Source organism: Brachycentrus maculatus, unplaced genomic scaffold, assembly GCF_059751285.1.
Source record: "Brachycentrus maculatus isolate JH-2025_06_01 unplaced genomic scaffold, ASM5975128v1 h1tg000513l, whole genome shotgun sequence".
NCBI lineage: Eukaryota > Metazoa > Arthropoda > Insecta > Trichoptera > Brachycentridae > Brachycentrus > Brachycentrus maculatus.
Window position 1 is genome coordinate 19,950 of NW_028281259.1, and position 14,482 is coordinate 34,431.

Below are 14,482 nucleotides of genomic sequence, written 5' to 3' on the forward strand. Positions count from 1 at the left end.
CACGTTTCTACTAATATTATGATACATACGATAAACGTGCAAAAGGGTAAAAGCAATGCACGAATCAGTAATTTCACATAGTAACTTCAGTGGAACGTATACATAACGAGTTATTCGCATAACGAACAAAGAAATGTGAAAAGGTTGCTCTCTTAACGAGCGACATTTCGCATAACGAGCAGAGAAAGATATTCACTTGTGAGCCGGGGCTTTCGTGGCTCGGGAAGGAGTTACCAAGAAGACCATCACTTATGCTTGGAAAAAACTTTGGTGGTGTTGTCGAATGAATAATTTTGAAACAGTGCCCGTGAAGTCTACAGTCAACGAGATTGTGTCACCAGTCAATATCATGGGACTCAAGGTGGATAACAACGATATTGAAGGGCCTGTGAAAGAGCACAGCCAAGAGCTGACCACCGAAGAGCTTATGGAGTTGCATCATGTTTCACAGCAAGAAATTATGGAGGAGAGCTTGTTGATGGAGGAGGAGGAAGTAGCAGATCAACAATCTTCTAGCACAATAAGAGAAATGCTGAAAGCATGGAAAACTGTTGCATCGTATATTAAGAAGCATCATTCTAAGGTGGCTATTGGTGCTACAAATTTATTCAATGATAATGATGTGACAGGTTTTCGCCTAATTTTTAAGCGTCTGTAAAAACAAATGTCTTTAGACGGTTTTATAGGTTAAAGGAATTAATTATTTGTCTTAAACTCATATTTTTATTTAGGTTTTTTTCAAATCTGTATTCCAAGTTGTTACACTCCTTAACAATTTATAAGTTATCTTTTTTTAATAAACGTTAATAATAAAAAAAAATTAAAGACCATAATTACTGCATGGAATTAATTCTCGTATTTCACATCAATTTCTATGGGAATACATGTTTCATTTTACGAGTAAGATGCTAGAACAAATTATGCTCGTTATAAGAGGTTCCACTGTATACTTAATTTCGCTCTCATTTTATGATAACAGCATGAAAAATTTACTATGTTTTCAAAACAAAACTTGTATTGCTCTGGATCGATTTGCAAAGTGCCTCAATTTCCGTTTATTATCATTGACAGTTTCTTCAGACGCGTTATTATTTTCGTATCGACTTCCTAAAGCTTCATAACATTTTTAATTGACATTTTCAACAAAAGGAAAACCCGATTACGTTGTTGATCCGTGTCTCGATATTCGTTGCCATTATTTCTAATCCACAAAGACTTTTAAGATTATATAAACCCCAAAACTTCCGAGGGAAGATCGTTTGTGACAATATTTCTTTATAGTACGAGTGTACAAATATTAAACTGTACTCACAACAAAGCAAATTCTATACATTCGCTGTGAATTTCCTGTCAGAGCTGATCAAATCATTCTGTGAACAATCGAGTCTCATCGTCTTGGCCTAGCACGAGTTCTGATAACCTCAGTTTAAATCTTAAACGCTACCATGGGTACTGGAGTACCCCACAAGATTTTAAAAACCCAATATTTAAAAAAATATTATAACCACACTTGCGCCATTCAAGCTAATCTCTAATTATTAGTTACTGCGACGAACTGTCCATCGCACGCTAGTGTCGCGCAGGTACAGACGTGTGGGCGGGTGTTCCGGGGTACTCTAGAACCCCACGGTAGTAGTTGTCAAAGTTTTTTCAAATTCGAAGGCGGCTGAACTTTGTTATTTATTGGTAAGTTTTATTAAATATTATTCTTGAAATAAATATTTAACTCTTTTATTAGGTATATTATGTTTTTATTATCACTTGAAATCGTGTTTTTATTATTCTATTTTACATATGTTTATAAGTTTGTTATTTTCCATGACAAGTAATCAACGTTTTTGTTAGTCATATGTCTCATAGATCAAATCGACGTCTTAGAACTGATGGTGAAAAAGCAGTGTTTTTAGAAGATTTGGATAATGAGGAGATGAATACTAGAGGTGCTTCAGATGATGAACTGGATGACCTCATTAAAGATTTTCGCTTTTTAGAAGAGCCTGGTGTTAATTCTCAAAATCACTACTCCACTCTTGTTGTTTGCGAATACGCTGATAGTGGCGATGGAGATGACATTCGTGGTATCGTATCGATGAAGAAAATAAGAAATTATAGCATTTTATAATAAAATAAAATGTGGGTTGATATTTTTGACCAGATGAGTAAAAAGTATTCTACGTCTAGAAAAACGAGAAGATGGCCTTTGTGTATTTTCTATACCCTCTTAAATACAGAAGGAGTAAACTCCTGGATTTTTTATACCATGTCAAGAAGTCCAGACAAGAAACTCATTCCGAAAGGGCGTCTATTTTTTAAGGAAATGGCAAAATCTCTTATAACACCGTATATGCAAGAAAAATTACAAAGGCCATGTTTGCCCCGGGATATAAGGGAATCTATATATGGTATTCTAAAAAATGAAATGGACATTGCTGAACCAGTCCCTCGAGATACCAAACCCGGTCGCTGCTGCTTCTGTCCGCATATAAAAGATAGGAAATCGAGGACCGCGTGCTCCTCTTGTCGTCGTCATATTTGTGCACCCATCAAATAAAAATATGCAATCTTTGCAAACAAAATTTTAAAAAATTATTTCAATTTGTTTTATTTGTATGCCTAAGTAATAGTACATTTGAGTAAATACAAGAAATTAATTGATAAATTTGTAGTTTTATTTCTAACTCATAACTATCTACGGGGTACTCAGGTACCCCACGGTAGTATTCATGCCTATAAAGTTGAGGGTAGTGTTCAAGAGTTAAGCTCAATTCGTGATAAAATATATGTATTTTATTTTTACATTTTTATTTTTATGATTATTTTTTCTATTACTATTCCTTTTCGTTAGTAAATGTGGAAATTGCTTTTAAATTTATGATGCAGAATCGTCTGCTTTAGTGAGTGGATTACCTCTCAAAGTAGTATACCTTTAACGCATATAGAATAATGGTAGGGATGTCCTGGAAAGACCACATCTCGAACCACGAGATATTGTACTACGAATAATGAAAGAAAGAAGGCACCTACTCGCGGCTATCGCGAAGAGAGGCGCCAAAGGGATCGGTCCCGTGTTGTAGTTATATCGATATCAGTAGTGATTATTTATCCATACTTTAGATTTACGAAAATTTATGAAAAAATTAAGAAGGAAGTGTATTTTTGTTGACAAAGTATTACAAAATACACCTAAAGAAAGACAAATATTGACGAATAAAATAATTAAGAGGAAAGTCTATTTTTACTGAACAAAATCATGTATTACAAAATAAGTAGAATCAATATTTTAAAAAACGACGCACTAAACACCCGTCCTTAGTGTGTTCAAACACAGCACGCAAAATTACACCGCGCTGCCTTCGACGATGCAGATTGATTTTACCCTTTACAACGTTGCCAAATCTATGCAACAGTAAATATATTTTTTATAAATACTGTTTCTATTATATAAAGCGTAATGTGTTTTTATGTCAGTTGTGTACAATTTGATTTTTTTCATGACCATTATTTTTTTCTAGTTTCCAGTTGATGTTCTCACAATGATCACCGCGCCACGAGGACACGGGCTGTTCAACGCACGAGGAGCTGAAAAAACATCCACAAATTTAAATAAAATTAAGCATCCGTTGCGAGATTGGTTAGAAGAACATTTTTTATAAATTTATATTTCTTATGTTCTTACACATTGCCTATTAACATATTTTTTAATCCACTTTTCTCATATTTTATAAATATATGATTGTCTTTTTCTAACTACCTTTTCTTAATTTATATCATGCTAGTAAAAAATAAATTATAATATATATTTTTTTAAATTAATATATTTAATCAGTCCCCACTGACTTTGGAATCCTATCCCCTCGCTGATAATTTTTAATTTTTAATAATAATATTTAAATTTAAAAAAAAATAATGATTATTTTCTCGAGAGAGCTGGAGTTACAAGTAACTACAAGAATGAATTACACGTCACCCTTGAAGTATGTCACGTAACAAATTAAAAATCTGCGGATAAATGTAAGATTAGCGCTAAATGTAAAGTTTTATAAGAAGCACCATTTTATTTAGTTTTAGATGAACGAGTCAATATCACATACAGATTGGATAAAACGCTTCGGCGTTATTCGTAACGAAGTCGGTGCTACTTGCTAGTTGCTAGTTGCTAGTTGCTAGTTGCTAGTTGCTAGTTGCTAGTGTCCGCATGGAACATCGTTTAAAGTTTAAAGCGATGTTTAAATCAACACCAAACATAATAATTATAATATAGGAACATACGATGTACATTTTTTAAATAAATTTAATTATTTTAATCACACAATAATAGACACACACGGGTATCTCAAGAATAATTATTTCTAAACAATTCTTTAAAATGTCTATATTTAAGTCCAATTTGAATATAATGAATTACGCATGAAAAAGAACTCTCAGTAATTAATTATTTTAATACCCACATTAAACATTAAAAAAAAAACAAATAATTTTACTATAATAAAAAACATATTATGAAATGTTTAAACGTATTATGAACATAATATATCAAATGAAAAATTAATTGCACGCGAAAGGAAGATGATGATTGAGTAACGTAAATTTGTCAAAATAAATATTATTTCAAAACACGACATCCGTGCGTGGTGCATAGCCCGCGTAGACTTCCGAAGGGTAATAATGACCGAAGTGCAGAAAAACACTTAAGCGCGAATTACAAATGCATGCAAGTATAGAAGATTACATAGGCTAACATTTTTGAGGTTATTAGGCCGAATTTCGTATGACACATATTTAGGAATTTGCAAAAACAGTAAATAACATCTCCAACATTTGGGGAGAAAATAAATTAAGCTGGGAGAGATAATAAAAAGGATAAATCATGTCCTGGATCAAAATTGAAAATACAAGGCGCAGCATTGATCTTTTTTATTTATTGACATATTTTACCATATGGTTTTAATAAGGGTTATTTGTATTAAATGTTTATATATAATTATGGTGTAAGTATGCCGTATGTATGTTTTGCTTGCAGGTAAAGGAACTGGTATTGGTACATACCACATAGTGTAATAATAAATTATCTATAAATGGGTTGTCAGCGCCTTTTTTCACCATCTTATTTTTATTTAGAACTTTACTGTTAATTATAAATTATTAACCAAATCTGTCAAAAATAATCCCGAGTTGTTCCGCACTTATAGTTTGGCGACAGGAATGAAATGGCCGCCGGTTTTGTTGTTGCGAAATTCGATCTTAATTTATATATCAATATGATCACTGCACTGACGGGACTTGTCTACCTGGAGTAGTGATCAATCTTTCCTCAGTATGTATGTATTGAATATAGCGGTGTGTATTGTGGAAGAAAATAACTGATTATTTGAGCGACATTAATTGAATTTATTATTTCATCTATAAATATTTGAATAACAAATACGATACCTGAAATGTAATATTTAAATATTTTCATAACGCATTTTTATGCAGATTCCTAGATTTAGTACGGAAATACTCAATATACATTATATCTCGATTTTTCGAAAGCATTTTTTACGTTGTGTATTATAAAAGTAAAAATGTCACACGCGTATATTATTTAAGAATAATTTGCTATTTACTTTACCTAAAACCATGTGAAAAATATGGATGGTGAGGCCTAAGCAGTCCGTTATTAAAAATTGAATCAAGTTGTTGCCGAGGGGGGAAACTGTACACCTACTCACGGATAGTTTATATATGGTCGGAAATATTATCAATTTTACAATAATTAATTGATTAATAAAAATATAATATATATCATATTAAGAGAATACATAATACATATATCGTAGTCATGCAGGAGAAAGTGACCAAGTGCATTTCTTACAAAAACGTGATCATTGACTATTTGATATCTTGCTAGCTTAATATTGCCCTGAAAAAAATCACAAAGGATTTTAAACTTGAAAGTATAATATATTGACTTGTTAAAAATGACTAACTGCATTGATGTTTATTTTGTTGCCAAGCAAAAGTGACTTAAATGACCCCCTGAACATTTTACGTTTTGTTAGTTGGTCACTTTCTCCTGTACGACTACGATATACATATATATTTTTAAATAAAACAATTGTTTATAGACATGCAGTGTGTGAAAATCATGTTTCTTTAAAGACATTTTGTGCGTACACTTACGTTCAAACACCGAAGATCTATGCGAAACTATTCACTTCCATGTGCACCACGTTGTAAAGAGAAATAACTTTTTGTCGCATGTGTTTGCGATTTCTGAAAACAACACATGCTATGAATGAATAAATTAGATAAAATAGTCGTTACAACTAAAAAACAAACACTTTTTTGAAAGGGAAAAAACGTGGTGAGCGTAAAATGTAGGTACTGTATGTAACTAAGCAAACGTAATTATTTTTTAAAAGCTTACTGAACAAAAGTATTACTTCACAGACAAGTCACAAAATATATAAAGAACGAAATGTTGTTAGATTTTTATAGCCTAATGCATTTTTTAATAACTTATGTATTTTTGTCCACAAATTAAAAAAATACTTTCACTCGAATTAATTAGAACATTTTTTCTTGTGAAAAAATTCCAATGTCTCTATTCTTTGTCCCCAACAAATGTTTGGTCGTGAGAACGGAATTAATTTATTTGTGCTACAATATTTATTTATATTTTAATAATCCGAGAATGAGTAAATGAACGTAAGTATAAAATTAAATAAGTATTTTTACTTCTAATCAGCCAGTTTTCGGTAGCCAATTAATAAATATGTAATGCTTACTTTTCACACCACGCGTTGTACCCCATTGCGTCGTGTTGCGCAATCTAACTGGTCCACCATACAGTGCTACGTATGGTCGCTTCGAGTGGTTGGTGCTTTACAATATCTTGGACAACTATGTCCTGTCGAGCAATAGGCGACTGAAAAATTAACGACTTATTAAATGAAAAATTAATGTGAATTATAAAAAAATAAGCGATTTATTCGACGTGGCTGATAAGTCATGGCCATTTAAGTCTCTTTTGCTTGCCAAGAAAATAAACATCAATGCAGTTAGTCATTTTTAACAAGTCAAATAAATATTATACTTTCAAGATTAAAATCCTTTGGGATTTTTTTCAGGCCAATATTAAGCTAGCAAAATATCAAATAGTCAATGATCACGTTTTTGTAAGAAATGCACTTGGTCCCTTTCTCCTGTATGACTACGATATGACTGAGTAATTTTGAGACGGGTCGATTTTTCTATGCTAACATACAAATAATCATAATAATTGTATTAACATTTATCGATAAAAAGTAAACTGACTAATAAATCAAAAAACCAAATTTTGTCAGAATGCGTCCTAACTTTGTGTCTGAATGAGCGACTGAAAAATATTTTCGATGTAGAATATTTTTATTTCATTTTTAATTTTAATATTTGAAGTCGGAACACAAATACATAGTAAGTGGATATATCGAGTCTACGTGACTTTGTTACCATGTCATGACGCTAATTGCGTGGTATGACAGACAATACAGACAGCTACACGCCATTCTCGGATCCTCACTGACTGCGCTTGCAATATTCCGTAATAAACGGAAATTAATGTTTCAATTTCAATAATTGTTTCCCTCATAACTCTAAAGGCTACAAGTCAAAAAGAATTATTATTACGAGTACGGTATGCAACACGGAGTGCCTCCGTAAAGAGCGTTACACTCGCATATGCTGTGAATGCTCGCATCCAAAGATTATATACTAGTACTCGCAGCCCTTGCAAGTTTGGGGTAAACTGAGTATCGCATTTCTATTAAAATGTACCTTGCTCGGGTGAATGCAGCGTAGAATCAAATCAGAACCTCGTACAAATTGACCTTTCCTGCGCGTATGCTTTAAGTACATATTACAAGATATCTACATCGCAAACACAACTCTAATAACACTGTTCGTAAAGTCCATTATAGCCTATCGAATGTTTGTTTGTAGTCACTTGGTTCATTCGTAAATATAATATGTATATGTATATATAATATGGTAAAAACGCCCGTGACATGGTAAATAAAAACATTTTTTTGAACAGTTTATTTTAGTGCGCTGGCAGCGCCATCTATTGAACGTAACATCTACATACGCAATACTAAACATTCACATCTAGTACATGAATAAAAATAGGTATGAATTCAATTACTCACTTTTTACTAAACTGCGATAAGTGACTTTCATCAAAATATAAACTTACAAAGTACATCTGACTTACAGTATTTTGCCATCGAAGGTTCTTTTTTAAATATTGCGTTTTATGAGGAAATTAATATGTAAGGCGCCATTCAATAATACGGTTTTTATTTTAAACTGTTTGTACGGAATACGGGCACAATACGGGACACAATATCTTCCAACTTACCAAGAACATTACGGAATAATCGGTGGGTATGTACGATGAGGTACATGAATGTGGAAGAGGCGAAGAATGTTTGCAAAGACATAGGTGGTGTGGCGTTCTGTACTCTTTGTCTACCCCTGCGGGGAAACAGAGTGATGGTTAGTTAATTAGGAGGTTACATTGATTTAAACAAATACTTAATTTAGTAATATAATTAAAGACAAAAAAAAGTTAAATTGTTTTAAATTACCGTTATTAGTATGAAATGGCTCCTACTACGTAATACTAGAAAAAATGATGATCTCTATGTACATAATTATAGATCCTTTATAAGACTATGGAAGTCTGTCAGGAACTGCATTATCCGGAGAGGGATTTATCAAAATTTAATAGTTCTCGCGCAAACTGGGTGAGTCATTTCTAAATGATAAAATTAATCAAGTTTTCCCAATGAACTCCTCTCAAGCCCGGAGCCCAGTGTATGCAGCATTACGTGCTTTTATTCAGTTACGTATTTGGAAAATTCAAAACTACATACTTTTGGGAGATTCTTTCAAGTTCAATTAAATACTATTGTAGAATACCGGACCATCGGTCCTTCCTTATCCCTCTCGATTCTCATACGCAGATGGGGGTCGAAGTTCCTATTGGTATTACTGAGGAGGTCACGCATTTTGAAGTTATTTCCATCCTCTTGGGAATGATCTATTTTTATATTTTCCAGAAAGGGAGCCATCGACATGTCTTTCGGTAGCGACGTTTTATTCGGGACTTTGGTCGCAGTTTTGGCTGTGTTGCTACACTTCATAGTGAGGAACTTGAGCTATTGAAAGAAGAGAAATATTCCTTCTCTGACTCCGATTCCCGTAGTGGGGAACATCCTGCCGATCCTGTCTCTGCGCCAGTCCACCGGTCAGTTCATGGAGAACCTCCACAATTATTCGCGAGAAATCAACACGCCGATCCTCGGATTCTGGATACTGGCCGAGCCGTGTCTCCTTGTCAGCGATCCGGAGTTGATCAAAAACATTTTGGTGAAGGACTTCGACCACTTCGAGGATAGAGTCGTGGGTAACAAGTCCAAAGGCGACCCGATCGGGACCAGCACCGTGTTCGCTCTGAAGCAGCCCCACTGGAAGAATATGAGGTCCAGACTGTCTCACTTGTTCTCCAGTGGAAAACTAAAACAGATGTCTCGGATGATGACGAAAAATGCGCAAAATATGGTGGACTTTATCGACGCGCATAATGAGAACACAGGTGAGCGAAAAAACGAACATTAAGATTCACAATCTCCCGGCCACACGACGCGCCAATCACATACCGCATCGAGACACTCGTAAAACTGCTAAATCTACCATCAACAAAAATATACCATATTTATTGTACATTGCTCACATTCCACGTATTTTGAAACATGGACAAGTTTCCACTTATAAAAACATTTTTTTAAATCTGCTCAAAATTTCAAAAATCCGCATTGAAAAAGATAATGTGGTAGCGGCTACTCGTGCGCCTATACGGAACACACATTTAGTTATTATAAAACGTGATGAATAATGTAAGCTAAACCCTGGTCAGGTTCTAGGGAAATGGACGCGAAAGACGCATGCGGTCGTTACACGGCGGACAACCTGGTGGGAGCTGCGCTCGGGCTGGACGGGCGGTGCTTGAGGTCGAAGGAGACCCGAGAGGAAGCGGACGAAGATGTTCCCAAGTTCAACAAGATGGGAGAAAATATCATGAGCACTCCCGCCCGACGCGTTATAGAAATGAGCTCATTTTTTTTGTTCCCAGAAATCAGCCATTGTTTTGGGTAAGTGTGGCGCTCATTTTATCATATTTTTATTATTGCTCTTTTGGAAAGACCCCAAAAGAGATGGTCCGACGACATAGTCGCTGTGCGAGGTAGAAACTGGCTGCAAGCGGCAACCAACGGAGGAAATGGAAAGATACGGAAAAGGCCTATATCCAGCAGTGGAGCACAGAGGGCTCATGAAGAAGAAGAAAGAAGTGCCCGATCTGGTTGTTGACTGAGCATAGTCAACTTGAATTTTTCATCCAAAAATATTATCAACGGTTGAGCTTCATCCGTCGATGTTGAAATCACCACTTATAATCATTTTGTCCAATAAGACTGTAGGTAAGAATTGTAGGCCAATAAGAATCTTGAATGAGTTCAATAATATAATTTAATATTGCATTGTTTGATGTGATGATAAAAGTAACAAATGATAAAATATGACCATTTTCCAATTGACATTTTGCTGCACAAATGTCACCAATTCCCGTACTCAGTGCGCCCAGTACATTGGCTCCATGTACATTTATATATCAATTTCTCAGATACGCATGAATACAGAGGAGACGAAGATTATTTGCAAAGACGGCTCGGTGTGGCGTTCTGTTCTCTACCTACGCCTGCGGGAAAGCGGCGTGATGGTCGGTTAGTCGAGTTGAATCGGGTTATTTTCAGGTTCAAGTTCTTTGGCGAGCCGGCCACCTCGGCCCTGCGGAGTGTGTTCTGGGCGGCGGCGCGCCTGCGCGGGGAACGGCTCCGCACTGTGGGGGGCGGGGGCGACCTGCTGGACGTGCTGCTGCAGCTCGAGGCTGACGGCACTCGACTGGACGGCCTCAGTAAATATACCGTAATATCCATATCTCAACAAAAATGAAGAAGAATATGGTCTTAAAGTATTGTCTAGAAGGATAAGTCTCAATATTTACAAAGCTTACAATCTGTCGTACCCTGTAAATACCGAGACTACCATATTCTTCTTCATCTATCAATATCAATGGCGATATATCAATGTATAAAAAAATAAAACTCCTATGTGGACAAAACCCAGATTTGTTACTTACGACCAATTGTCTTGCATTTTTACATACATTTCATATTCCTGTACTTAAGTCCCGACAATGAAACAGACAACATGAACATCGATAGTGAAAACTCCGAGGACGAGCCAATTTCACATGACTTTGACACATTTTTGCGAATGAAAATCTTCTGTTTATTTCTCAAATCGCATTTATTTTTAAATATATATAAATATGTATTCTCTTCTCTGTCTTAGTCTTTATTACTGAGAGTTGTGACCCTTGTGGAAGCAATGACTCTTCTCCAGTTGTCCCTTGCCTGCGCCGCACGTAGCGCTCCAACCACCTTAACTCCATCGGCCCATTGTGTGGGAAATCTTCCAAATACCAATACCAGAAAGAAATACTAAAATTGATGAAATTAAAAATATTGTTGATATTGTACACATCTAATAAAAAAGATAATTTTTCCAAAAAGGTCTTCATACATATGGCAATTTCAGCATACACATCAGAAAAAATCTCAGCACCAAAATATATACAAGCTTAAATCAAAAGGGTTTGTCAATTTGTTGGCAGGATATGCCGGTGACGTACTAGTAGCCCAGTTTCTAGTTCTATTCGCGGCCGGGTTCGAGACCAGCAGCACCTCCATGTCCCTCCTGCTGACAACTCTCGCTAGTTACCCTGAAATCCAAGTAAGCGAACCCGTTAACCTCTATAAATGTGTCCTGACAATTAAGATGTGGCGAATGTTCCCGTAAATCACGAGGAGTTGAAGTAACTTTAAACATAAAGAGTAAACATTGTACTGGTGAAAAATCAAAGCAAGCACTGTTGTAGGGAAAGTGGCAAGTTAAGAACTCTACGTAAACACTACGGGGAAAAACTCTATTCAAAATGAAAATGTTTTCCACTTAACATGTTTCACTATCACTAGCATCCATAATTGCATAAGTTTTTAAACTTGTATTCGATAAGAATCTCACTGTACCCATGGTTGCCAGGCTGCAATTCCGGTTCTACAAATACATTTCTGACGTCATTCTTGTGTATGCACCTGCCTTGACGATTGGCCCGCTTCTGTTACAGGAAAGAGTGAGAAAGGAGATAAAGGAAGTGCTAGAGAATCACAAGGAAGTGACGTATGACGCCATATTGGAAATGCCCTTCTTGGGCATGGCTTATAACGGTAAACATTCTTATTCTGACCCTCATCCACACACAATGGTGCAAAGGGCACAGCAACATATTAATTGATGCAGTGTTTCGCTTATAGGCAGAAACAACAGAACGCCACACCACTCTTGTTTCCAAACATTTTTCATTTCCACATTCGTGCACCATATGCCATACACCCGCCGATTATTCCGACTCCTGACCTGATCAAGCCCAAGTAAATACTTGAAATCAAATACTTGATTGTGACAAGTTTCCCATGGTTTTTTCCACAGTTTCTGTTTCCAACTACTTTGCCTTGTCAATTTGTTTGACGGTTCTTTCCTCACTCAAACGCATGCCCAAACCATCTCAACAGACCTTTCGTAATTTGATGGACAATGCTAATCTTCAGCCTTGCATTGTGTGGTGGTAAAATAGTTAGTAAATAAAAGTTTGATTTTTCAGAAATTCTCCGCCTCTATCCCACGCTTCCTTTCATCGACAGACTTTGCACCAAGACCTACACCGTCCCGGGAACCGGGAGGGTCATCGAGAAGGGAACCAAGCTCTACATCTCCCTGAGCGGGCTGCACGGCGACCCCCGCTACTGGGACAAGCCGGAGCTCTTCGACCCGGAGAGGTTTTCCAGACACAATCTGAGCAAGATCACTCCGTACACCTATCTTCCGTTCGGGGAGGGACCCAAAGTGTGCATCGGTGAGTCCATCTCCCACCGGACTTGCACTTGCCTCCCGGGCGCTTGCGAGGGAAGCTCCTCCCACACATGCTGCATACCTGAGTCTGTTGCCTTTTGTATGACGATGCTGTGCTTCTTGCCGATAGTAGAGAGGACCTGCGGGAGCTGGTGACAAGGGTGTATAGTGTGTGCAAAGGAAGTGACTTGCTCGTGAATGTGCGGCAACTCCAAAGTCATGATATTCGAAAAAGATGAATGTAGATCTACGTGTAAAATAGCAGTAAATGGGAAAATTATGGAACAGGTAGATGGTTTCCTATATCTAGAAAATATGTTTTCTAGGGATGGAAAGGAGAGTGATTGGTGCGCTGAAATCTATTACAGCAAATAAAACCCTATCAGTGGAAGCTAAACTGGCAGTACACAATAGAGTCCTGATATTAACCCTAATGTGTGGAAGAAGGATGAAAGCAGACTGAATGGAGTCAAAATGCAACCATCCAGAAGAATGTGAGACAAAAAGATGTACAATACATGTTAGAATGGTAATATAAGGAAAGAATGCAAGGCTGAGGAACACTTGCCCAGACTGATCCTTGCGATGCTCAGCTAAAATTGCTTCACCAATCGTGAGGAGGTTATCTCCAGTTTCCCCATATGACAAGTAATGATGTTCCTTGCAGGCGAGCGCATGGGACAAATCCAGTCAAAAGTTGGACTGGCGAGCATACTGAATCGCTTCAAGGTCGCGTCGTCTTCCCCTGTTGCTGTCGGGAAGAGGATCCGAGTCCAGAGCCGAGGAGTCGTGCTCGCTCCGGCCGAACCGGCCCGGATGCTCTTCATCCCCGACTAGACGGATCCGGAACATGACTCCGTGAAACCGCTTGCAAAACTCACACATCAAATAACATCAACCTCTCAACATAGATGAAGTAGAATATAGGAGTCTAAGTATTTGCAGTGCTTACGACCTCTGTCAAAGGCTGGTTTAAGTGGCCACTATATACATGCGCAACATTCACCATTCTACTAATAATTTTAATAAAATATCTGGTCAAACATAATTTAAATTATGTTTTCAAGCATTCAAATTATGTTTTCTATTATGTAAAATAATTCAGGAAGAATCTAACATGCATTTCATGAAGGTCTCTGCTAAATAAAAAGCTTACTCAACTCAATCATAGATAGTGCCAAAAACTCGCATGTGTAACGTGTCAATAAAGGGTATATATACACCTTCCGAAATTTGAGTAGTGTGGTTTCACAACCACACTTTTTAAATTTCGCATCACCCGTGATTGGCATCATGGGCAGAAGGGGGAATGCTACACATTTATATTAGTGATCACTTAAACCAGCCTGTGACAGGTTGTAAGCTCTGAAAATACCCAGACCTCCATATTATTCTTCATCTCTGTCGAGATGTTTATTCTCTCTGCTTA

At 36.6% G+C, this 14,482-nt stretch overlaps 1 protein-coding gene across 1 annotated transcript; it reads left to right on the top strand.

Moving 5' to 3' along the window:
* Nucleotides 1-351: 351 nt before the first annotated feature.
* On the top strand, nucleotides 352-13,890 carry LOC148301817 (cytochrome P450 6k1-like). Its single transcript, XM_088272631.1, has 9 exons — nucleotides 352-583; nucleotides 3,513-3,631; nucleotides 9,084-9,619; nucleotides 9,941-10,175; nucleotides 10,836-11,007; nucleotides 11,683-11,877; nucleotides 12,272-12,371; nucleotides 12,806-13,057; nucleotides 13,721-13,890. The coding sequence occupies exons 3-9, from the start codon at nucleotides 9,280-9,282 to the stop codon at nucleotides 13,888-13,890; spliced, it is 1,464 nt and encodes a 487-aa protein (XP_088128757.1). The 5' UTR covers nucleotides 352-583; nucleotides 3,513-3,631; nucleotides 9,084-9,279.
* The last annotated feature ends 592 nt before the right edge of the window (nucleotides 13,891-14,482 follow it).